Raw genomic sequence first — 25851 nt, 5'->3', positions numbered from 1 at the left:
CTCTCCTCCAGGCAACGGTGCAGCGCAGCCACCCCTCAGGTACCCTGTGGTCCTCCCACCGGCTGTTGGAGCCATAGATTTCACCCCCCCCCCCCCCACACACCCCCTCCACCGTCCTTTTTTTAGATGGAAAGTCGCGCTGCCAGCAAGTCTCTGAAAATCTCGGAAGGGAGTTTAGCTTCCCTCTGCGTTTGAGAAAAAAAACGTTCCTCAAGCTGTTAGTAGGGAAATCAAGGCAGGAAGTCCCACCCCCGGGTTTGGGCGCTTCCGTTTTGGTAACTAAGGGCGCCGTGCCGTTGCTAGGGCTCGGGTGGCAACTTTGCTCGTGCTTCAGCGCAACGCGGGAGCTGCTCACTCGCTGTACTCGAGCGCAGGTTTTTGTTTTGCTGTGTGTGTGGGGGTTCCCTGTCCATTTGCCATGAGCAGCGAGTTCCTGGAGGAGCTGCATTGGGAGGATGGGTTTGCCATCCCAGTGGCGAACGAAGAGAACAAGGTCCTGGAGGATCAGGTGAGGACCAGGTGAAGGCGACCCGCAGGAAGAAGGGAGGGTCTGTTGGCGGGTCCTCTGGTGGGCAGCGCTACCGTGGCCGTTTATTTCTCTCCTCATCTCATCGGTTCTGTGTAACGCTCGCCCGTGCCATCTTCTTCTTCCCTCACCCAGCCTGTCCTTTTCGGTTATTGTTAAGCATTCAATTTTTTTTTTTTTTTAAATTGAAACAGTAATTGACATCTCGGGGTTATAAAACCCGAGTGGCTATTCATTTCCTCCCTCCCGCTCTATGTATTCATTGCAAGCCTCCTGGGCAGGAAAGGAAAGACCGGTTCCCATGCCCGCTTTTTCCTTCTTTGAAATTAAGCGCTACTTAGGGATTCCTGAGGTTTGCCCAGCAACAGTTATTTGACCATGTTTATAAACAAAACACGTTTGGTCGACATCTCTTTATGAGCTTCTGCTTATGATGTTTAAAGTGACTGACAGTGACTCAAGATGTTTTCAAGAGGGATAGTTCAACAAGAATGTAAAATATGAAGTGCAGAAATTTCAAGTGGGGATCAAGTTGTCACAGTATGACAAAATATTTTACGTTGTAAGGACGAACTTAGACCAACTCCAGTTCTTAGTACTTGTTTTTAAAGAATTGCAGCTGTCTCAGCAAACTTTGAAAAACATTTAGCAGTCAGTCTTAAGTTCCTGGTTATGGTGATGTTTTGTGTAGAAGAGAATCCAAGAAATACACATGATGCTTATGCAACTTTACAAGATAGAAAATTTTCTCTCCTTTGACAAATGAAAATGAAAATCCCTAAAGCTATCCTTTGAAAAGGATGGAAAACACTTTTCAGAATATTCTGTCCTATTTACCCAATTTAGAAGTCTGCTTCATTTTTTTCTTTATCTAAGAAAGACAACATTAGGAAATGTAAGAGATCTAGCACTGAATTTTGAGAAATAAGAAGTATCCAGTCCCGGGTTCAGGTCCTATTTACTCACCCTGAACCTGTTTCATCTTCTCTAAAGTAGAGGTAAATAAAAATAACTACCTCATACTATTTTTATAAGGCTCATAATGTAGGTTAAATGTAAGTTTTTAGTGTTATTGTTATATCTGTATCACAAGATTGCATGTACATAGACTTTTTTTTTTTGAGAGAGAGAGAGAGAGAGAGAGAGAGAATTTTTTAATATTTATTTTTTTAGTTTTCGGTGGACACAACATTTTTTTTTTTTTTTTTTTTACTTTATATGGTGCTGAGGATTGAACCCAGCGCCTGGTGCATGTCAGGCGAGCGGGCTACCTCTTGAGCCACATCCCCAGCCCAACATAGACTTTTATTAGCTGCTTAAAAATTATAGAGCAGGAAAAAAGAAAAATGAGGTTCATAACTGTTTCACCCGAATAAACTCTGACATCAATAAAGCAATTCTTTAAGATATTCAAATATAAATGTACAGGCATAAAATATAAGATATCACTTCCCAGAAGCACCTACTGGTGACTGTAGAAGTGACTATCATAACATTAAATAAACATTTCAGACATTTGCTACACAACTATACAGAAAGAAGAAAAATGAAATCCTATTACATGTGACTTTTTAACACAAAATATTAATTTTAGCATTGAGAGAAGAAAAAGAAGAATTTTTGAATTTAGGTATTGCTTGATTGAAAAGAGGTACTGATTGCTAAAAATTCCTCTAAGAAAAACTACTTAAAAATTAAACAGCTTAATTACTGTTTTTTGAAAAACTGTTTTAATTATAGACAGTACTGATTAACTCCCTGCTTTAAATTTTTTTTAAATTCTCATTTGTTATATAACAGTGGAATGCATTACAATTCATATTACACATATAGAGCACAATTTTCATATCTCTGATTGTATGCAAAGTATATTCACACCATTTGTGTCTTCATACATGTAGTTTGGATAATGATGTCCATCTCATTCCACCATCATTTCTAACACCACGCCCCTCCCATCCCTTCCCACCCCGTTACCCTATCTAGAGAATTCAGTCTATTCCTCCCATTCTCCCCATCCCTACCCAAGTATGAATCAGCCTCCTTTTATCAGAGAAAACATTTGGCATTTGATTTTTGGTGATTGGCTAACTTCACTTAGCATTATCGTCTCCAACTCCATCCATTTACCTGCAAATACCATAATTCTATTCACTTTTATTGCTGAGTAATATTTCGTTGTGTATATATACCATTATTTTAATCCATTCATCTACTGAAGGACATCTAGGTTGGTTCCACAGTTTAGCTATTATGAATTGTGCTACTATAAACATTGATGTGGCTGTGTCCCTGTAGAATGCTGTTTTTAAGTCCTTTGGGTGTAGACCGAGGAGAGGGATAGCAGGGTCAAATGGTGGTTCCAAGGAATCTCCATACTACTTTCCATATTGGCTGCACCAATTTGCAGTCCCACTAGCAATGTATGAGTGTGCCTTTCCCCCCTATCCTCACCAACACTTATTGTTGTTTTTATTCTTAGTAGCTGCAATTCTGACTGGAGTGAGATGAAATTTTAGAGCAGTTTTGATTTGCATTTCTCTAATTGCTAAAGATGATGAGCATTTTTTTTTCATATATTTGTTGATTGATTGTTTATCATCCTCTGAGAAGTGTCTGTTCATGTCCTTGGCCCATTTGTTGATTGAGTTATTTGTTTTTTTCAGGCTTAGCTATTTGAGTTCTTTATATACCCTAGAGATGAGTGCTCTATCTGATGTGTAAGGGGAAAAATTTTCGCCCAAGCTGTAGATTCTTTATTCACTTCACAGATTGTTTCTTTTGCTGAGAAGAAACTTTTTAGTTTGAATCTATTTGTTTATTGATTCTTGATTTTAATTCTTGTGCTATAAGACTCTTATTAAGGATGTTGGGGCCTAATCTGACATTATGGAGATTAGGCACTACTTTTTCTTCTATTAAATGCAGGGTTTCTGGATTAATTCCTAGGTCCTTGATCAACTTTGAGTTGAGTTTTGTGCATGGTGAGAGATAGGGGTTTAATTTCATTTTGTTGCATATGGATTTCCAGTTTTCTCAGCACCATTTGTTGAAGAGGCTATATTTTCTCCAATGTATGTTTTTGGCACCTTTGTCTAATATAAAATAATTGTAATTTTGTGGGTTAGTCCTTGTGCCTTCTATTCTGTACCATTGCTCTACCAGTCTATTTTGGTACCAATATCATGCTTTTTGTTACTATTGCTCAGTAGTATAGTTTAAGGTCTGTTATAGTGATGCCACCTGCTTCACTCTTCCTGCTAAGGATTGCTTTAGCTATACTGGATCTCTTATTTTTCCAGATGAATTTCATGACTGTTTGTTTTATTTCTGTGAGGAATGCCATTGGGATTTTGATTGGAATTGCATTAAATATGTATAGTGCTTTTGGTAGCATGGTCATTTTGATAATATTAATTCTGCCTATCCAAAAGCAAGGTAGATCTTTCCATCTTCTATGGTCTTCTTTTTTTTCTTTAGGGTTCTATAGTTTTATTGTGCAGGTCTTTCACCTCTTTTGTTAAGTTGATTCCCAAGTATTTTATTTTTATTTTTTGAGGCTATTGTAAATGGGGTAGTTTTCCTTTCAGAGGATTTGTCACTGATATACAGAAATGCCTTTGATTTATGGGTGTTGATTTTAGATCCTGTTACTTTGCTGAATTCATTTATTAGTTCTAGCAGTTTTCTGGTGGATTTTTTTGGATCTTCTAGGTATAGAATCATATCATCAGCAAATAGTACTAATTTAACTTCTTCTTTTCGTATCTGTATTCCTTTAATTTCTTTCATCTGTCTAATTGCTCTGGCCAGTATTTCTAGAACTCTGTTAAATAGAATTGGTGAAAGAGGGCATCCCTGTCTTGTTCCAGTTTTTAGAGGGAATGACCTAAATTTTTCTCCATTTAAAAAGATGTTGGGGGCTGGGGATGTGGCTCAAGCGGTAGCGCGCTCGCCTCGCATGCGTGCGGCCCGGGTTCGATCCTCAGCACCACATACCAACAAAGATGTTGTGTCCGTCGAGAACTAAAAAATAAATATTAAAAATTCTCTCTCTCTCCCCTCTCTCTCCCTCTCTCTCCTCTCTTACTCTCTCTTTAAAAAAAAAAATAAAAAGATGTTGGCCTGGGGGTTAGCATAGATAGCCTTTACGATGTTGAGATATATTCCTGTTCTCCCTAATTTTTCTAGTGTTTTGAACATAAAGGTGTGCTATATTTTGTCAATGCTTTTTCTGTATCTATTGAGATGATCATATGATTCTTATCTTTAAGTCTATTGATGTGATGCATTACATTTATTGATTTCCGAATGTTGAACCAACTTTGCATCCCTGGGATGGATCCCACTTGATGGCAGTGCACGATTTTTCTGATATGTTTTTGTATGTGATTTGCCAGAATTTTATTGAGAATTTTTTCATGTATGTTCATTAGAGATATTGGCCTGAAGTTTTCTTTCTTTGATGTGTCTTTGCCTGATTTTGGAATCAGGGTGATATTGGCCTAATAGTATGAGTTTGGAAGGGCTGCCTCTTTTTCTATTTCCTGAAATAAATTGAAGAATATTGGTATTAGTTCTTCTTTAAAGGTCTTGTAGAACTTGGCTGTGTATTCATCTGGTTCTGGGATTTTCTTGGTTGGTAGGCTTCTGATGGTGTCTTCTATTTCATCACTTGATATTGGTCTGTTTAAATTGTGTATATCTTCCTGATTCAATTTGGGAAAATCATATGACTTAAGAAATTTGCAAATGCCTTTGATATTTTCTATTTTTTGGAGTACAAGTTTTCAAATAATTTGTAAGTATCTTCTGAATTTCTATAGTGTCTGTTGTGATGTTACCTTTTCATCACATATGTAAGTAATTTGAGTTTTTGCTCTCCTTCTCTTCATTAGTGTAGCTAATGGTCTGTCAATTTTATTTATTTTTTTCAAAGAACTAAATTTTTGTTTTGTCAATTTTTCAATTGTTTATTTTGTTTTAATTTCATTGATTTCAGCTTTATTTTAATTATTTTCTGTCTTCTACTGTTTTTGTTGTTGTTTTGTTCTTTTTTTTTTGAGATGTAATGTTAGGTTATTTATTTGTTGACTTTTTCTTCTTTTTCATCTTCATTTCTTCATGCAATGAACATTTCTCTTAGTACTGCCTTGATAGTGTCCCAAAGATGTTGATATGTTCTCATCTACCTCTAAAAGTTTTTAAATCTCTTCCTTGATGTTTTTGCAACCCATTGTTCTTTCAGTAGCATATTATTTAGTTTCCAGGTGTTAGACTAATTTTTATTTTTTTATCTTGTCATTGATTTTTAATTTCATTCCATTATGATCTAATTAAACACAGGGTAGTATCTCTACATTTTTGTATTTGCTAAGAGTTTCTTTGTGGCATATTATATAGTCTATTTTAGAGAAGGATTCATGTGCTGCTGAGAAGAAACTGTATCCACTTATTGAAGGATGAAATATTCTATATATGTCAGTTAAGTCTAAGTTATTGATTGTATTATTGAGTTCTATAGTTTTTTTGTTCAGCTTTTGTTGGAAGAGAGAGAGATGTGTTAAAGTTACCCAAGATTATTGTGTAGTGGTCAATTTGACTGTTGAACTTAAGAAGAATTTGTTTGATGAACATAGATGCTCCATTGTTTGGGGCATATATATTTATAATTGTTATGTCTTGTTGGTGTATGGATCCCTTGATCAGTGTGAAATGTCCTCCTTTATCCCCTTTTATTAACTTTAGCTTGAAGTCTACTTTATGTGATATGAGGATGGAAACTCCTGCTTGCTTCCACAGTCAATGTGAGTGGTATAATTTCCCAACCCTTTACCTTCACTATGTGGATTTCTTTATCTATGAGTCTCTTGGAGGCAGCATATTGTTGGGTCTTTTTTTTTAATCCATTATGCTAGTCTATGTCTTTTGATTGTTGAGTTTAAGCCATTAACATTCAGTGTTACTATTGAGACATGATTTGTATTTCCAGCCTTTTTTTGTTTTTTTTTGTCATTTAACTTGACTTGTTTTCTCCTTTTATTAGTTTTTCATTTAGTGTAACACTTCCCTCTACTGATTTTCATTGTTGTTTTTCATTTCTTCTTCATGGAATATTTTGCCAAGGATGTTTTGTAGTCCCAGTTTTATAGCTGTAAAGTCTTTTAACTTTTGTTTATCATGGAAGGTTTTTATTTTATCATCAAATCTAAAACTTAATTTTGCAGGATACAAGATTCTTTGTTGGCATCCATTTTCTTTCAGAGCTTGATATATGTTGTTCTAGGATCTTCTAGCTTTCAGGGTCTGGTTTGAAAAACCTGCAGTTATCCTAATTGTTTTCCCCCCATATGTAATCTGATTCCTTTCTATCATGGCTTTTAATATTCTTTCCTTTTTCTGTGTGTTGGGCACTTTCATTACAATGTGCCTTGGTGGCCTTGGTGTGTATCTGCTGTGATTTTATACATTTGGCATCCTGTAAGCTTGTTGAATTTGTTTTTCCAAATTATTCTTCATGTTTGGAAAGTTTTCTGATATTATTTCATTGAATAGATTTTTCATTCCTTTGGTTTGGAACTCTATGCCTTCCTCTATCCTATAACTCTCAAATTTGGTCTTTTTATGCTAACCCATATTTCTAGAATGTTCTGCTCATGGTTTCTTACCATTTTCACTGCGTAGTCTGCATTCTTTTCAAGATTATATATTTTGTGTTCATTGTCTGAGGTCCTGTCTTCCAAGTGGTCTACTCTGTTGGTGATGCTTTCAGTTTGACTTTTAATTTGGTTTATTGTTTCTTTTATTTCAAGGATTTCTGTTTTTTTTAAGAACCTCTATCTCCATATTGAAATAATCTTTTGCTTCTTGTATTTGTTTATGTAACTCTTTGTCAAAATGATCTTTTGCTGCCTATATTTGCTCTCTTATATGATCTTTTAATTCACAGACTATTTAATGATGTATGTCCTGAACTCCTTCTCTATAATTTCTTCTGCTGTGCTAGCTATGGATTTGTTCGGGGCACTTTCTTCCCTTGTCTTTTCATGTTTCTTGTGTGTGTTCCCTTCTAGCGCTGTGGTCCTAGGCATTATTGCTTTTAACCTATAGGTTTATAGTGCTCCTTTAGGGTCCTAATACCTCTCATTTTGTGGGGAAGAACAATGTTAACAGATCCCAATATGAACAATGTTAACATATCCCAATATAAACAAATACCATCTATAAACAATTCATTGCTATTAAGATGTTTACAATTTCGTTACAATGTACAGAAATGTTGAATTTGATCATTATCTATAATATAATCAGTAGGTTTGTAAAAGGGTTTACAGTTTCTAGCGTTTGATAATGAACTGGGGGTGAGGTGTAAGATGATATGCTGAGGAGTCAGGATGTGAGGATATACAGTTAGTATTTCTTAGGGAGTGTCAAAGAAATCTCATGAAGAGGGTTAGTAGCAGGAGAATAGACTGGAAGTAATTTGGGGTAGACAAATACGTGGAAAGACAGTAGAGTACATAAAACAAATACACATATGTATTAAGAAAAATAAAGGATGTTAAAATAGTAAAAAATTGGAGGAAAAAAAGAAAAAAGGCATATACTACACAGGTAAAATATACTATTCAGATATACCAGTCCTCAAAAACCTAATTCATGCAAAGTACTTGGTTTCACATATGTTGGGGATGTGAGGGTGGGAGAATAGAGGGGGAGAAGAAAAGGAGAAAAAAAGTCTTGAAGAGAGAAACCTGGATTATTAATTGTTTTGGTTGGAGATCAGTATCTTTCCTGCTTCCCTTCTCATCTGATAAGGTGGGGTTGTCTGTTGTTAGCTGGTATCTCCGCCCTCATGATGGTGAAGGTAACCAGGACGGGAAGATTGGTCCTGGTGTAGGGTACCTGGAAGTGAGGTGTGGCACCTGCCAGTCTCTGGAGGGAGACTGCACCTCAAGGGTCTATTCTGGGTCCACTCTTATGACTTGAGTGCCTGGTTCTATCTTCCTATCTTGCCTGAAGATTTCCCAGTTCCTGGTGTCTCTGTTAGTCTCTAAACTGTTGCACCCTCTCCCTCTCCCTTAGTAGTTCTCAATTAAGGGACCTCTCTCACTGGGACTCCCGAGGACGGTGCCCTGGTCACACTGTGCACCTGTTTCACTAAGACCTGTTTTGCGTTGGCAGTTACTGTGCTGGATTATGGGCCGCTGTTGGGGGGGAGGGTTGAAAATCAGGTACCTGGCCAGCTGGAATTCCAATCTGGGAGCTGCCCCCACCAAAAATGGCCAGAAGGTGACCCAAGATGGAGGCGGGCCACTTCCAGCGCCAGGGTATGGATGGGGGGAGCCAGGCAGTGGCGTTGTGCGATGTGTTCAGAGATGAGCTCTGTGATGTGCAGAGTTGCGGCTTTTGGCTGTCTTCAGAGCCTGTAGGATGTTCCTAGGTGCAGGCAGACTACTGCGTGTAGGGGACTATGGCAATAGCTGCTGAGTTGCAAGATGGAGGTGACGGGGGAGCCCCATGTTGGTAGATGAAGGTCCATAGGGGAATGGCAGCAGGAGTTCCTGTGGGTGGGTAGCAGCTCAGTGTCCTGCATGGGAGCGGAGTGGCTTCTGGGAGTTCTGCATCAGTGCTGATTCAGTGATCCCACTAAGGCACTAGGGGAGCCCTGCGTGGGCTAGTAGGGATTTGGGTGTCAGGAGCTGGGAGTCCTGGTAATGCTAAGGCCCTGAGCCCTGCGCGGGCATGGCGCTGATGATTTCTGCAAGTGAGCAGCTGTATAGGGGTCCTCTATCGCTCTCAGAGAAGCAGTATTCCTACTAGTTGAGACCTGTGACACAGAGTGACACAGAATGCTGCCTCCCTCTGGCCCACCATCTTGGATCCTCTCTAACTTCCTGCTTTTTAAGGTAAAGAAATTAGTTCTCTTACATTTTTTTTTTTTTTTACATTTTGTCTTGGAGCATTAAAGATCTCAGTTTTATTATTATTATTTTAATTAGTTATACATGACAGCAGAATGCATTACAGTTCATATTATACATATACAACACAATTTTTCATATCTCTAGTTGTACACAAATTAGAGTCACACTGTTAGTGTCTTCATGCATGCACTTAGGTAATGATGTTCCTCTCATTCCACTGTCTTTCCTATCCCCAGACCCCTCCCTAACCCTTCCTCCCCTTTGTTCTATCTAGAGTTTGTCTAACCCTCCCCTGCTCCCCACCAACTCCATTATGAATCAAAATTTGTATATCAGAGAAAACATTTGGCATTTGATTTTTTGTGGTTGGCGAACTTCACTTAGCATTATATTCCAGTTTTACTATTTTTATATCATCAAGGTTTATTTTATTTGCATTCAATCCAATACCATTATCACAAGTCTTTAGTCTTAGTTTATATTTAAATCAACTTATTGATGCTCACTGAAGCCACTTTTACACCATTTATCTTTTCTTGAATCAATCTTTTTCTTCCTTTCCTTTCCTTTCCTTTCCTTTCCCTTTCCCTTTCCCTTTCCCTTTCCCTTTCCCTTCTCCCTTTCCTTCTCCCTTTCCTTCTCCCTTTCCTTCTCCCTTTCCTTCTCCCTTTCCTTTCCTTTCCTTTCCTTTCCTTTCCTTTCCTTTCCTTTCCTCCAGCAGTGCTGGGTATCAAACCCAGGTCCTGGTGCATGCCAAGCAGATGTTCTGTCACTGAGTCACATCCTCAGCCCTTAAATCTTTCATTTTGATTCATCTTATCTTCATATGGTTGTACTGTGCTTTTAGTTCCAAGTTGTTAAATTGGGAATTCCTCTATTGGATTGAAGCTCTATTTCCTAGGTCACATACCTTCTTTCTTGTATTATTTCCTTAATTTGATAGAATACTTTCTTGTGTCCTCTAAAGAAGGGTCTATGGGAGGTAAACAGTCTGAGTCTTGAAATTCCAGGAAACATCTTTATTGGCCATCACATTTGATGGTAGTTTTGCTGTGCAGAAGATTCTAGGTCAGAAATAATTTTTTTTTCTTAGAATTTGGAATGAATTGCTCTTTTATCTTCTAGCAGTATTGTTGGTGAAATCAGTTATTGTTCAGCTGTCCATTTCTTTGTAGTTTATTTTAAAAAGAATTTTTGAAAGTGTTTAAAAGTTCATCTTTCCACATCATGCCTTATTTTGGCAACTATATTGATCAATTATATTTTAAGTTTCTTTGTTGCTTTTTTTTGTAGCACTATGGTTTTGTTTTAGGGGTACAACATAATTTCCAGTTTCTCTGTTTGTGTTCATTTATATCTCTTTGTGTAGGTATGTGGGTTTAGTTCTTATCTTGTGTCCTTTGGGATCCAGTTTATGTTTCCATCCCCCACATGTTGTAAACTTTTCAACAAATATCTGAAAATCCTTATATATCCTTTTATATTTAAGAAAGAAATAGTAAATTTTGGGATCTTGTTGGGGTAGGGTTTGTTTAATGGGTACAGATTTTCACTAAGGTAAATGAAAAATTTCTGGAGATAATGGCTATAATGGGTGGCACAATAGTACGAATGTTTTTAATGCCACAGAACCATACACTTAAAAAATAGTTAAGATGGCAAATTTTTTGTTTTATATTTTACTACCATTAATATATATCTATATCTATCTATCTCTCTCTATATATATATCTTAAAATGCTATACAAATAGAAATTTCATAGTTCACATTCTCTGCAAGCCAATAGAATTTATAATAAATATTTAAAAATTATTTTTAGATTTTTGGATCAAATAATTAAAAATAATCCTCTATCTTAAATTCTTAAGCCATATGTATTCCTGGATGGACCTTATATGGAAGAGAAATTGAAAGGAAAAATCCTGTTTTAGAAAACAGTACAAGGAGACTGTGTCACACCCAGATTGATGGGAAACTGCCAAAATCTTACTCAGAGAAAATGTATAGCCTTACCTGCCTTCATTATTAAGTCAATAAGACAAGAAGAAACTAAAACCTCATTTTAATAAATTCAAAGAACAGCAAAGTAAACAAAAGAATCAAAATCAATGAAACAACTAACATAAATACTGTGCATATAAAATCAATAAAATATTGTGACAATAATACTAAAAACTAATATTTATATGTAAGTTTAGTTAAGTATGTAGGATTTAAATGAGTAAATTAATGTTTTTTCTTCCTTAGATAAAATTCTGATATTTTCTTTTTCCTATCAGTGGATTGTGTTGTATGCCCCTGTGAGGTACCACATACTTTGGGGACTATAGCTCAAGTCTATAAGGAAATGTATTTGAGCTTTGTTTAACCTTTATACACTTTGAGGTGTGATATATTCTAATGGTTTGGAGAATCTATCTTGTAACCTCCCAAAGGTTTATTTTTTTGTTTAATAATTTGTACCATTTTGTTTTTTATTAGGGGTTCTAGTTGAAAGGCAAATAAAATATATTAAGAAAAGGTTCTAAGCAGCCAAGACCTAGTCTGTTAATCTTTGAGGTTGGAAAAGGAGTTCGGAGAGAAGCAGCCCTATGTGGTGTATAGCCACTATTCAAATTCATGGTTTCTGTTCTGTGTTTTTGTTGTCTTATTAGCATGGTCTTATTCACTTAAGACATCTTGTGTTTTAATTATGGAATAGAATCTCATTTTTGCCTTACTGCTGTATGAAAAATACATTTTAACAGTGGATCCTGCTACTGCCATAAGTCTAAGAAAGATTCTGTTCTATGTAATATGTTCTGCTTTATATTTAAAATGTCAGTAGATTTTAGCAGTTCATATGGAAAATTTAAAGAAGCAAAGTGTTATGTACTGGATGTACAAAATTTGTATGGTCAAGTTTTAACCCCCTGTGTGATGGTGTTTGGAGGTAGAGCCTTTGGGAGATAATTAAATCATGGGAATGGAGCCTTCATTGTTGAGATTAGTACCCTGTATAAGAAGAGAAAAGACAGAGATGATCTTTCTGCCATGTGAGGACACAGCAAGAAGGCATCTCTCTGCAGAGTAGGAAGAGGGTCCTCATGAGGAACCAAATTGGCCAGCACCTTGATCTTAGCTTCCCACTCTTTACAACTGTGAGGAATAAATTTTTATTGTCTAAATTAACCAGTTTATGGTATTTTGTTATCATTAGCAAAATAAGATGCAAAGTAAGTGAAGATATAATTTTCTTTAGATTTTAGGGATTTAAAGGTGATAAAACTTTATGTAAGTATGTGTGTATGTATGTATGTATGCAGTGCTAGGGGTCCTACCCAGGGTCTTGTACCTGCTAGGCAATTGTTCTACCCCTGAGCTATGTCTTCAGCTGCAAAGAATCAGGAAGGGCTTTTGAAGTAAATTATATATATTTTTTGGAGGTGCTAGGATTCAAACCCATGGTTTCATGCCTGCTAGGCAAGTGCACTGTCACTGAATTACACTACCAATTAATAAGACTTTGGTTAATCATGACATTTATTATTTACAGTTATCAAAGCTGCAGAATGAAAGATCAAGGTTGCAAGATCAGCTACGTGACTATGAAGATCGAATTAATGCTATGACTTCTCACTTCAAAGATGTTAAGCAAGAGTTATCATTTATACAGGTATAGTAATATTGAAATTTATGTTGATTATGTCATGTATAGTCATGGAACAAATATTTCACAGTGTATTTGTGTCTGTGATTTTATTTGCATTTGATATAGGAAACTTTAAAATAATTAAAATATTGGGAAAATAACTTGAATCTGAAAGTATATTTAAAAAAAAGGCTTTGGGGGAATTAACTCTGCTACCAGTTTTAAACAAAAGTTGATTCATACGAAAGGAGAAATCATCATTCAGATAAGTGAATATAATATTAAGTAGCAGATTAATATGAGAAGAATACCATGATGACAATGAGAAATTAAGGCTGTAAGCAGAAATAGGGATAATATAATACATAATAGATTTTCAGTCTCTCTTTTTTTTAAGTTTTTCAGCATAGCCAACTGGGATCATTTTGAATGGAGGTCAATAGTCCGCACTTTAGTGGTTGCTACCGTATCATGGTACTTCATTGTTCAAGAATTGAAATTTTAATAATATTGATATTCAAAAGTTAAATTATATTTAGGAGACCTAAGCTATCTGGGGAGGGCATAATTCATTTTTAGAAGTATATAAAATAAAATTAAAACATGAAGTAATTAAGTAGACTTCTGCTTTATGAACAATGTATTTAACTTGTTGATACGCAGCAAAGCAGATAGCTCTGTATATCAGCATTGGAGAGTTTACAAACTTCTTTTCCAAACTATTTTTTTTCCAAATTTAATAATAATTTTTCTGAGAAAAAAATATAAAACTCTTAAAAGTGAACAAAGAACAAAGCCATGTGTTTCTTTTTCCGAAGGGGTGCTGGGGGAGCAGAACACTGGGGATTGAACTCAGAAGCACTCAATCACTGAGCCATATCCTCATCCCTATTTTGTATTTTAATTAGAGACAGAGTTTCACTTGAGTTAGTTGCTTAGTGCCTTGCTGTTGCTGAGGCTGGCTTTGTACTTTAGATCCTCCTCCTCAGCCTCCCAAGCCACTGGGATTACAGGCTTGCCTGGCCAAAGCCATGTTTTTAAAAACAATTTATATTCAATATAAATAAGTTTTTCCTGGCTTACAAATTTCATTAGAATGTTACCTTTAAAAACAATAGTCAGGATTCTCGAATCCTGTTATGCTTGAGTAGTAATCAATAAACTTTGAAATTAACTAATGAGTTGGGGATTTGGAAGACAGAGATTCTTCATAGGTATATCTTATAATAATCATTAAACTTGGACTAAATAGACAAACTTGGATTAAGTAGAAACAAAATGTGATAATTTTCCTATAACACAATATATAGCTTTAATATTATAATTAATTTTGAATATTAATTTCAAAGCACTACTAGATAAATGGTTAAGAAATGTTCATTCTTTAAATAAAATAATACAAAGGCATGATTACTTACTAATATATTCTGGGAAATAATGCTCAATGTTTAAATAATTATTTTAAAATTATCTCTGTTAGAATATGTGATCAATTCAATATAAACATTCCATTTCCCAATTATTATTAAGTTGGTATTTCTTCTTACTGATAGATAAGTAATGAGTTGTAGTTTTTAAATCTCACCTTATAAAGTTTTGTTTTCTTTAGTTTTTTCTAGATCAACATAATATATGAAAACTATTGACAATATTTTCTCCCACCAGTTCATTGACTAATTTTCTTACAACTAGTGAGCTGCCAAAGTACATTATAATAACAGTATAAAGTGGTGTAGGTTTCAGAGAATTAGAGTTTATAATACTCAATCTAAGCATTTTGTGGGAACTGTTTTTTTGTCTAATGGATTACTATAAACATTTCATAATGTTAACATTTAAAAGTATTTCTATTTTGTGTATCCTTTTGTAGTCTCTTTACAAAGCCAGGGAACATGAGATTGAAAGCGAAGAGCATTTTAAGGCCATTGCCCAAAGAGAACTGGGACGAGTGAAGGATGAGATCCGTCGACTAGAAAATGAGATGGCTACAATACAGGAAAGAAAAAGTGACAAGGAAGTATGTGTTGAAGTGCTACTTAAAAATTTGTGCTACTGTACCTTCTCTCTCATCAAAGGAACCTTGATTTTTGTTTGTGTGTAAAGAAGGCATCCATTAGTTTCCTGGCATTTACTTATATTGTTTTTTGGACAACAAAAGGGCATGGAGATATGATTGAATAAAATAATGCTACATTATTACATTTCCCTCATTATTCATTCTCCAGCTATGTATTGAGAGTCTGTGCAAAGTATCACACTGGCTGCCTGTTATAATATAATAGGCATGGTTTATATGCAAGTGCTAAATTTTTAACAGCTGTATCACTCTAGGTTTGAATTTCATTTACAATTCTTACCTTTTGTATTAATTTGTCAGCTTTGTGACTCTAATATTAAGCTCCTTTAACCTTTCTCTTTTCTTTAGCTTCTAGTTACTTGAGTTAGGAGCTCTTTCCAAATTTTGATTCTTTTCTTATATATGCATGTACATATGGAAATATACACATACAAATTTTGTTATAATTTTATACTGTATTTGTATATGTAATATCATTCATATCAATTTGTATTTCTATATTATTCCGTTTTATGAATATAGGTTATGACTAAATTTAAAATAGTAAATATTTTTTAGCTACTTTACTATATTTGCTTCTGTTAGGAATACTTCAAAAATTTATATCTTATATAGATAAGAGACTTCCAAATATGATTGGAAATGGGGCTGACAGGAACTTGTGGTTTTAGTTAACATATCAAACACATTTTTACCTAAGACTGTGTATATATTTGGGGTGGCTTTGGTGGAGTGACTGAGGAGATTGCTGTCAGGAAGCTACCCCCCAATTTTTTTTATTTGTTCTTTTTAGATATATATGACAGTCGAGTGTGTTTTGACATATTATACACACATGGAGTATAACGTATTCTAATTAGGATCCTATTCTTGTGGTTGTACACCATGTGGAGTTTCACTGGTTATGTATTCATATATGAACATAGAAAAGTTATGTCCAATTAATTCCACTGTCGTTCCTATTCCCATCCCTGCTGTCTTCCCTTCATTCCTCTTTGTCTAATCCAATGAACTGTTCTTCCCTCCCCCTCCCCTTATTGTGTGTTAGCATTCACATATCAGAGAGAACATTTGGCCTTTGATTTTTTAGAACTGGCTTATTTCACTTAACATGATAGTTTCCAGTTTTATCCATATCCAGCAAATGCCATAATCTCATTCTTCTTTATGGCTGAATAATATTCCATTGTGTGTGTGTGTGTGTGTGTGTGTGTGTCACATTTTTTATCCATCCATCTGTTGAATCTGTTGAAATGCTCCATAGCTTTGCTATTGTGAATTGAGCTGCTATAGATATTGATATGGTTGAGTCACTGTAGTATGCTTATTTTTAAGTCCTTTGGCTGTATACCAATGAGTGGGGTAACTGGGTCAAATGGTGGTTCCATTCCAAGTTTTATGAGGAATCTCCAGACTGCTTTCCATAATGGTTGTATTAATTTGTAGTCCCACCAGCAATGTAAACCATTTCCCCCACATCCTCACCAACATTTATTGTTACTTTTATTCTTGACCATTGCCATTCTGACTGGAGTGAGATGGGCTCTCAGTGTAGTTTTGATTTGCATTTCTCTAGTTGCTAGAAATGTTGAATATTTTTTCATCTATTAATTGACCATTCATATTTTTTCTTCTGTAAAATATCTGTTCATTTTCTCCCCATTTATTGATTGAGTTTTTTTATATTAAGTTTTTTGAATTCTTTGTATATCCTGGAGATAAGTGCTCTATCAAATGTGCATATGATAAAGATTTTCTCCCATTCTGTAGGCTCTCTCTTCACATTCTTGATTGTTTCCTTTGCTGTAAAGAAGCCTTTTAGTTTGATACCATCCCATTTATTGATTTTACTTCATATGCTTTAGGAATCTTGTTGAGGAAGTTAATTCCTAAGCTGACATGATGGAGAGTTGGTCCTACATTTTATTCTATTAGGTGTAGGGTTTCTGGTCTAATACCTAGGTCCTTGATCCACTCTTGAGTTGATTTTTGTGCAGGTTGACAGTTAGGGGTTCAATTTCATTCTACTACATTTGGATCTCTGGTTTCCCCAGCACCATTTGTCGTAGAGGCCATCTTTTCTCTAATGAATGTTTATGGTGCCTTTGTCCAGTATGAGATAACTGTATTTATGTGGGTTTGTCTCTGTGTCTTCTATCCTGTTCTATTGGTCTTCATGTCTGTTTTTTTTGCCAATAAGATGCTGTTTGAAAAACTTTTTCAAGAGGGTTCTGGTTCAACTACTGTTCTCGACTTTGTGTAATTTTCCATTTTATGACTTCTGTATTTTATGACTAAAAAATTAAAATATGAGTATGATGGTTTTGTAGTGAAATGTGACATTCTGAATATCTGGAAGATGGGGGCAGAATTTCTGCTTAATATGTTCTGTTGTATACAATATTATGTTTTATTTTGGTTTGTATAGTGAATAACGTTTTGTAATCTCCCTTTAACATTCCTTGGAAACAAGAACGGCATATTTAAAGCTACTCAAAAATTGGATGGTTTGAAATGTCAAATGAATTGGGACCAGCAAGCCTTGGAGACCTGGTTAGAAGAATCAGCTCATAAAGATAGTGATGCCCTCACTCTTCAGAAATATGCACAACAAGATGATAATAAAATTAGGGTAAGAAATTATAAATTGTAATTGTCAATTTGTCTCTAAATCTGTAGTATGTCGATCTTCCTTCCTTCCTTCCCTTCTTTCTTACCTACCTACCTACCTACAATTGTATTTACTGATTTTTAAAGCAGGACCAGAGACTCCTTTTTGTATCTAGTAAAGCCAAATATTCTCTCCATACCAAAAAAAAAATCACTATACTTAAATAACCAAAAATTTTTGCTGGTAGTTTTACAGATCCTTTGACAGTTTTATAGATTCTTCTTTGATCAATTGGGGATCCATGGACCTCAGGTTAAGACTATCTTGATTTAGAAGGATTCTTGAGAGCATTTCAGAACAGAAAGTCTCATAATAGAACTTTTTATTGACATTTTACCTATTTTATTTAAAATATAGTTTGAATATTATATTTTTTGCTATTTGAGAATATAGTGCTATTGTTTGATCTGTTATCATAACCATCACTTAAATTCCACTTATATCTGGTGATATTAACAAAGTTAGTATTATAAAACATGCTATTTTCTAGTAGGCTTAATATCAAATATATTATGTTAAGTAGTTTCAAATGTCTGATTATAATTTAATATTTTTTCTATTTAAGAAGTATTAAGAGTCATTTTAGAAATTATTGAATATTCATGAAGCTATATGCAAATAGTTTAGCCCTTTGGGGTTAAAAGATAAGGAAAATGTATACTATATATAGTTGGTGTAGATATCAAATAATGCATAATTTTGTGTAAAAGTAGTTAATATTGGGTATATTATCTAATAGCTTTTAAATTAATAAAATGATAATAATGAATATTTTGCATGAAACCACATCTTAGGCCTTGACTCTGCAATTAGAAAGACTGACTTTGGAATCTAATCAGAGAAGAAAGATTCTTGACAATGAACTCGTGGAGACTCTAAGTGCACAGGTTGGTTTAATAAAGGTTTTTATTTCTTTTTTTTGCAAGGTGATGTTTACAGAAGCACTTAAATTCACATAAATGTTCTTTGCTCTCTAATTGACAGTTAGAATTGGATAAAGCAGCACAAGATTTTCGTAATATTCACAATGAAAGACAAGAACTCATTAAACAGTGGGAGAACACAATAGAACAGATGCAGAGAAGGGATCAAGACATAGATGACTGTGCCTTGGTAAAGTAATTTAGTTCTTGTAATGTTCAGCTGTATTTGTCTCTTTTGTATTTAACTCTTTATTTTAAATGTAAATCACAGTGTTATTTGGAAGTCAATTTTGCAGCAGGATTCAATAATTTTGATGTTTTTCAAAGCTGATTCCAATTAGAAATGTGATTTTATGAATATTATTTTCTTATAGTATTACAATCCATGAAGGCTGAATCTTGCCACCTACGAATTGTGTAACAAATATTACTGCAGTAAAACCAAGGCCCTGACTTACACATGGTTGTCCATGATGCCTTAGATTTAACGTATGTGCAGTTTGGCAGTTAGTTACAGGTGTAGGGAAATGAGCCTTGATAAATAACCAAGATACAAATAAAGGAGATTCAGACAAGATGGTTATAAGGTTTAACTTTGGTACTGGGATTGAACTCAGGGGCACTCGACCACTGAGACATATCCCTAGACCTATTTTGTATTTTATTTAGGGACTCACTGAATTGCTTAACACCTCGCTTTTTGCTGAGGCTGGCTTTGAACTTGTGATCCTCCTGCCTCAGCCTCCTGAGCCTTTGGGATTACATTGGATTACAGGTGTGTGCCACCATGCCTGGCTAGGTTTAACTTTTTAATTTGGGGTCCCAATAATGATGTAGAAGAGGAGGAGAATGGCACAATGGTAATATAGAGCTAGTATTATCACTTGTTACTTTCAGAGGTAATTTAGGAGAACCCTATTGGGAAAGAAATAAGGAATGAAGTATTAGTAAGTAAAAATGGAAGGATTAGGAGGAGTTGGGAAGGAGAAGAAATCAAGGAGGAGAGAAGGATGTTGAGAAGATGTGTTTCAGAATTCCATTATAAAACTATTCCAAAAAAAGGACAGCAGCCAAGGCCACTGGGAGTTTAGAATTCTGATTACTTGTGATTTTTTGTATTTTAAATTTCTGTAAGAGACCAATGTTTTATTGGTTAATGGGCTATGTCTCCCTAGGAGGAATACATGAGAACCAATTATACTATGAGGTCCTCTTAATTGTAGATATTGTTATATATTTTTTAAACTTCTTTCTACTTTCAAAATCAAGTCCTGTCTGTCCCCCCTCACCTTATAGGTCCACAAACAGCATTCTCAAACCACTCCATGGCTAAATTGACTCAGCCCATTGATTTGGCAGTAGTAGCTATCTGATCATAATAATAGTGGGTTCTTAGTTTCACATTGACATCTCTGATTGGGTTGTCAGAGACTAGGAAGGGTGCCAAGTGGTGGTTTCTTTAGGCAGTGATACACTTCTAAATGTTTTTTTATAACTGTTCTCTGAGAAGAAAACAAGATAAAATAAACACAAAACCTCTTAGTTTAAGTATTTCTGATTTCTATGGTATAACTACTTCTATACCAACATGAGTCTTCTGAATACAGAGTAGAGTAGAGATGTGTAAAATCAATTTTTGTGAGTCATCAAGAGCTGCTTCATACTGCAGTAGCATTTAGACTGGATAGGTTAGGTTTTTCTATGTCTATCCTGTTAGGCTTTTTATCTAGGATTGACAAAAAACAGATTAACAGGAGAAAAGCATACATATTTTATTTACAAATACAGGGAAGCCCAAACAAGAAAAATACTCAAAAGATGTGGCAAGACCTAAGTGCTTATATACTAAGTTGAACAAAGAATTGCAATTTTGGAAAAATAAGTAGGATGGCAAGGATTAGTTTGACGAGATTTGTATATCTAGATTTCTCTTGGCCTTGACTCCTTGTCTCTGGTGATGTGAATGTCTTTCTCCTGTGGTAGATGGGCACCTTTCATATAGAATTTTTGCCTTTTGCTTTCAAGGGGAAAAAGAAGAGTACCCTTCTTGGGATCTGTAGTGTTTCAAGTGCCTTTAACTCAAAATGGTCAGTAAGTTGAAGTAGGATTGTTTGGGGGTGGTGACATATTTTGATATTCTGCAACTGAAATTGTATTCTTTCGTCTCTTTTCAAACAAAACTTGTCTTTTTAGTGACACCTTAGCAGGAGTCTGGCCAAAAAATTCTGAAATTGGCTTCTTAAGAGAAACAGTATTTAGAAAAGAAAAAAATTCTATACTATGGTTTTATTCTAAGGTAGAAATGTTGGTATAAGCAACATATTTTCACTTATAAGCATCACCCATATGAAAACATAAATAGCACTGTTGAGAAATATAATGTTGAAGTAGGCTTAAAGCATTTGCCTAAGTGTTAGAAAAATTAATGTAATGCAGAAAACTTTAGAATGATCATTGGAAATGTTTAAACATAGGAAGTTCTGCTATGTCTTTTGTTTGAATGAGCCCAATAATTATATAGAATGTTATAGAATGTTTTTGTTATAGAGAACATATAGGAATACTACATTAAACAAATTTAAAACATCTTATTAAAAGTACATTAAATCTCAGATATGCATCAATTTAATATGCAAGTGTGTACAAATATTATGTGTAACACTTAAAAAACTTACTGATTTCAGAATACATATATCCTCCCCCAGTTTCCTAGGATTAGTTATTTGGTAGGTTCCCATTTGGTAAACATAAAAAGAAATACATTAGGGTAATTTTTCCTTTTAATTCATCAAATCTATTGCCATCAGAGTCATTTGTAAAAAGCTCATCTGATTTTTTTATTCCCCAGGTTTAAAATATTCTTTGTTCCACAGTGCTTAAAAAGTTGACCCTCTTTAAAATGGCATTTGATTTTACACAATTGTGGTCTAAGTTCTACCTTTCCAGTCTCATTCCTTGCATCTATATCTTGTTCTTAATCTATTCCCTTCTCTTTTCTGTCCTCCCACCCTGCCCTCTAATCACTTTAGAATATTTATGCATCTCCATGCACTGTCATAGGCCTGACTTAAATGATGCCTCTTGAGTCCTATCTTCTATTGACTCCTCTGGGGTAGAATCCATTATCTCCTTGTTCTCATATTTATTTTGTCCACATTTCAGTTATACTTTATGTATTCCATTTGTTATTGTATATTTAAGATCAACAAAAGATGCGAATGAAGATCTTGCTTTACAAACAAATAATTAAAATGTTATTTTTGAAAGATGAAAAATACTGATCTATAAAATATTTGGAAAAATTTATTAAAATACAAGTTTCTATGTGAAAAATAGTTAATAGTATAATCTTTTTAGGTGCTACCCTTCATATGTAAAGTCCCAATTGTTTTTCTTTCTTTAACAAAGTTCCAAAAAGATAAAATAGAGACCTTTAGCCGTATGAGTTTATAGATATTAGTGTATGACATATTAGTATTTTGTTCATATAAGAGACTCTTTTATTCATATAAAAGTATCTCTTAAAATGTTTTTTGTTAAATGCTGAATATAATAATGGAAAAAAATAAAAATGAAGTTCCTTTTAGTTTTGTTATATTAAACAAATATTTAAGTGAACACATTTGTTTCAATCCTAGGCATTAATGAAGGTAAAGCAGGAAACAAGAGAAAAGGAAAATTTGGTCAAAGAAAAGATTAAGTTTTTGGAAAGTGAGATTGGAAATAATGCAGAATATGAAAAAAGAATTTCTGCTGCTGAGCGTAAAGTTTTTAAATGTAGAATGGAATATCAACACCATGAAACTAGCAGAAGTCAGCTGAAGGATGAGGTATGTCAACTACAAGATGGGTTTGTGTGTTCATGACAACATTACTATACGGTAGCATAAAGCCTTTCCTTGGTTTAAGGAATTATCTTCTAGTTCTTCTTGCTACATCTCTTTTATAAAACTTCTAGGATGCTCCCATTGAGCCCCAGAATGCTGAGGTACCTGGGAGGGCTCTCCTGATGGAGTTGTGCAGTGCCCAATCTGCTCGCCACATATGGTGTTCTGTAAGGGACCTGAAGACAAATGGTTTCTGAGGATCTAGATGGAAATTGTAGTGGCAAGGTAACAGGCAAATGTGAAAATGAATATTAACGTATAGTTATGGGTGATAATGTGAGGTGTCTTTCCATTGCTACAAGTGTATGTGTAATTTTAACTCTAAAATTCAACTGGAGATACCTGCTTAAGTTCACTGAGTATTATTTTGGTCTGGTAGGCTAATGTAGAATGATATTTTGGTCTAATAGTAGGCTAATGTGGGGATAAAGAAACTTGGAACAGAATTAGAGGACAAAACTTCTCAGGCATACATGTCAACTAGACTATTTTGTGCAGAGAATAGCCCTTTAGTTAGCAAGAGAGGATCTTTAGAATATTTCTATATTGAGGTAATATGATCTGAAATTACCAGTTTTGAAGTAGAAAATTGGAATATTATAAATATTATAGACCATTTTATTCTACAAGCTATTATCATTTTTATCTCTGATGGAGAAGACTTTTTTCTGTATAAAGATAATAATCAGATCATAAAAATAAATAATTTCTTGCTTAAATTAGATGTCACTGCTGATAGCTCATTCTTAAAATTTTCAGGGTTTAAGCCAGTTTCAGAAAAGAACACAAGGATTGATTGATTCACTTATTTTATTATTCAGTCATAATTTATTTATCAAGATGTAATTACCATATAGTAATTTATTCTTTTAAAGTGTGCCATTCAAAAGTTTTTAGTATTTTCATGAAGTTGGGGAATTATCACCACTGTCTAATTTTAGAATGTTTTTGTCACCCCAAAAAGAAACCCTATCCTCAATAGTAGTCATCCTCTTCCCTTCTGTTGATTCCTGACAACTATTGATCTACTTTCATTCTCTAGAGATTTTCTTATCCTGTACATTTCATGTAAAAGAAATATAACATATAGATTTTTGACTGGCTTCTTTACTATATTTTCAGGGTTCACCCACATAATAGCATGCGTATACTTCATTCCTTCTGATGCAGAGTAATATTCCATATAATGGATATACCCCATCATTTAGGCATTCATCAGCTGATGGACATTTTGGTTGTTTCCACTTTTTAAAACTATTTTGAATAATGTCGCTGAGAACATTCATGTTATTTATTTAATTTATTAATTATTAAAAAATATTTTATGAATTATAGTAGATGGGGTAGAGAGAGAAGATGGGAGGGGAGGGGGGATAGTAGAGGATAGGAAAGGCAGCAGAATACAACAGACACTAGTATGGCAATATGTAAACCAGTGGATGTGTTACCAATGTGATTCTGCAATCTGTATACGGGGTAAAAATGGGAGTTCATAACCCACTTGAATCAAAGTGTGAAATATGATATGTCAAGAACTATGTAATGTTTTGAACAACCAACAATAAAAATTAAAAAAAGGTGATCCAACATGGCGGCCGGCGAGGAAGCAGCACTTCCAGGATCTCCACATTAACGGGATCAGAAAGACCCATTAAAACAGTTACATTCTACCTACTGAGGAACTTCTAGCAAAATTCCGCTGAAAGGAGACCTGCCGGGAATTAGTAAGTTTATTAGAGGTGACAGTTTGTCCCAGACAAGTGAATCTTGGCTGGCCACGCGGGGGCAGAGGTCCAATCCCGCGGCCACCGCCCGCCCGGCTCTGCAAGCGGCCAGCGGCCCGGAGTGGTGCGGTGAGAAGGGTCCCCACCCGGCCAGGCAGACGGCCCTCGCCATCCCGGCTCTCCTGTCGGCCCCGCCCGCTCTGCGAACGGCCACCCCGCCCGGCTCTTAGCCATGCGGCCGCAGCTGCCCGGCTCTACAAGCGGCCCCCGGCGGCCCGGCTCAGCGAGAAGGGTCCCCGCCTGGCCTGGCAGACGGCCTGTGCCCTCCCGGCTCTGCTAATGGCCCTGCCCACCCGGCAAACAGCTTCCCCCTCCCCCAGACGACGTGAAGGGAATCTAACCAAGGCTTTATGAAATAGCGAACTGGGAACTAAAACCAGAGATTGTGTCAGACCAGAGACAAGCCAGTTCCACCCCTCCCTTTGGACACTCCGGCAAGGAGCCAGGGGCCCGCCATAGCAGAGAGGGGAAGTCACCAAAGTTCGGCCAAAGAGATTCCTTCCCAGCGGAATCTACTTTAGCAGGAGTGTGACTCCCACCCACACCAGATACAAACAACCGGGAAACTTCAAAATCTCTCCGTGGGTGTGACTGTAAGGGCCAAAGGACTCTCGACCCCCAACTCCCCCTACTGCCAGTGACGTGGGCGTGACTGTAGGGGCAGAGGGAAGCAGAGAAGACTCCCCACCCCCAACTCCCCCAACCGCCAACTGAGAGGGCGTGATGGTAGGGGCGGAGGGAAACAGAGGACACTCCAGACCCCCAACTCCTCCTACTGCCAGCGGAGTGGTTGTGATTGTAGGGGCTGAGGGAAGCAGAGGGGTTCCTCGACCCCCAACTCCCATTACCACCAGCAGCGACACCAATGGTCTTAGCTGCCAGATTCCGAAGGTGTGCCCACCAAAGGGGTCCGGAAAAATTAAACTTTTGACTCCCAGACCACAGCTCCACAGCACTGGGGCTTAGATGAATGACAGAGAGAGTGCTCAGTCGTTAGGGAAATAGAGCACTCAATGGGGCTGAAAGTGTAACCAAATCCTTGGGGAACCGCCTCCTGTGAGCAGGACCTGGCTGGCTGGCAGGAGGAAGGGGGGGAGGGGCCTTAGAAGTTAAACAGCCCTGGACCAACAGGATTGAGAGACTCCCACGAGCGGCCTTACAGGGATTGCTGTTGACACATTGAGGGCAAAACTAAGCCCGGAGGGCACAGCTTTGCCTACGGGAAGAGAAGAAAATGGATCTCTAAAACCTAATTTTATTTCTTATTTTATTTTTTTCTCTCCCTTTTCCCCTCTTTCTCTCCCCTTCCAAGTTTTATTGTTCTTTCCACTCTCCTCTATGCTATCTATCTCCCTCTCCTTCTTTCTTTTCAAGAGCACCTTCCTTTCCCTTCCCCCAACTTTCATCCCAAGCATTATGTCCTC

At 36.0% G+C, this 25851-nt stretch overlaps 1 protein-coding gene across 2 annotated transcripts in view; it reads left to right on the top strand.

Annotated features, from left to right (window-relative positions):
* CCDC39 (coiled-coil domain 39 molecular ruler complex subunit) overlaps nucleotides 1-25851 on the top strand; it is a 94505-nt gene that overhangs the window by 31649 nt on the left and 37005 nt on the right. Inside the window, exons 1-7 of one of the 2 annotated variants that reach the window (XM_081302333.1) lie at nucleotides 334-508; nucleotides 12990-13109; nucleotides 14956-15102; nucleotides 17636-17794; nucleotides 18628-18720; nucleotides 18818-18946; nucleotides 22395-22586. In XM_081302333.1, the coding sequence (XP_081158459.1) occupies nucleotides 419-508; nucleotides 12990-13109; nucleotides 14956-15102; nucleotides 17636-17794; nucleotides 18628-18720; nucleotides 18818-18946; nucleotides 22395-22586 (930 nt within the window). In that variant the 5' untranslated portion in view covers nucleotides 334-418. Of the gene's footprint in view, nucleotides 1-333; nucleotides 509-12989; nucleotides 13110-14955; nucleotides 15103-17635; nucleotides 17795-18627; nucleotides 18721-18817; nucleotides 18947-22394; nucleotides 22587-25851 lie in introns of those variants that run through there. The other variant, XM_081302334.1, reaches the window with a different exon arrangement.

This window comes from Spermophilus citellus (assembly GCF_964194105.1).
Source record: "Spermophilus citellus genome assembly, chromosome: 7".
NCBI lineage: Eukaryota > Metazoa > Chordata > Mammalia > Rodentia > Sciuridae > Spermophilus > Spermophilus citellus.
This window is presented reverse-complemented; position numbering and strand designations above follow the sequence as displayed.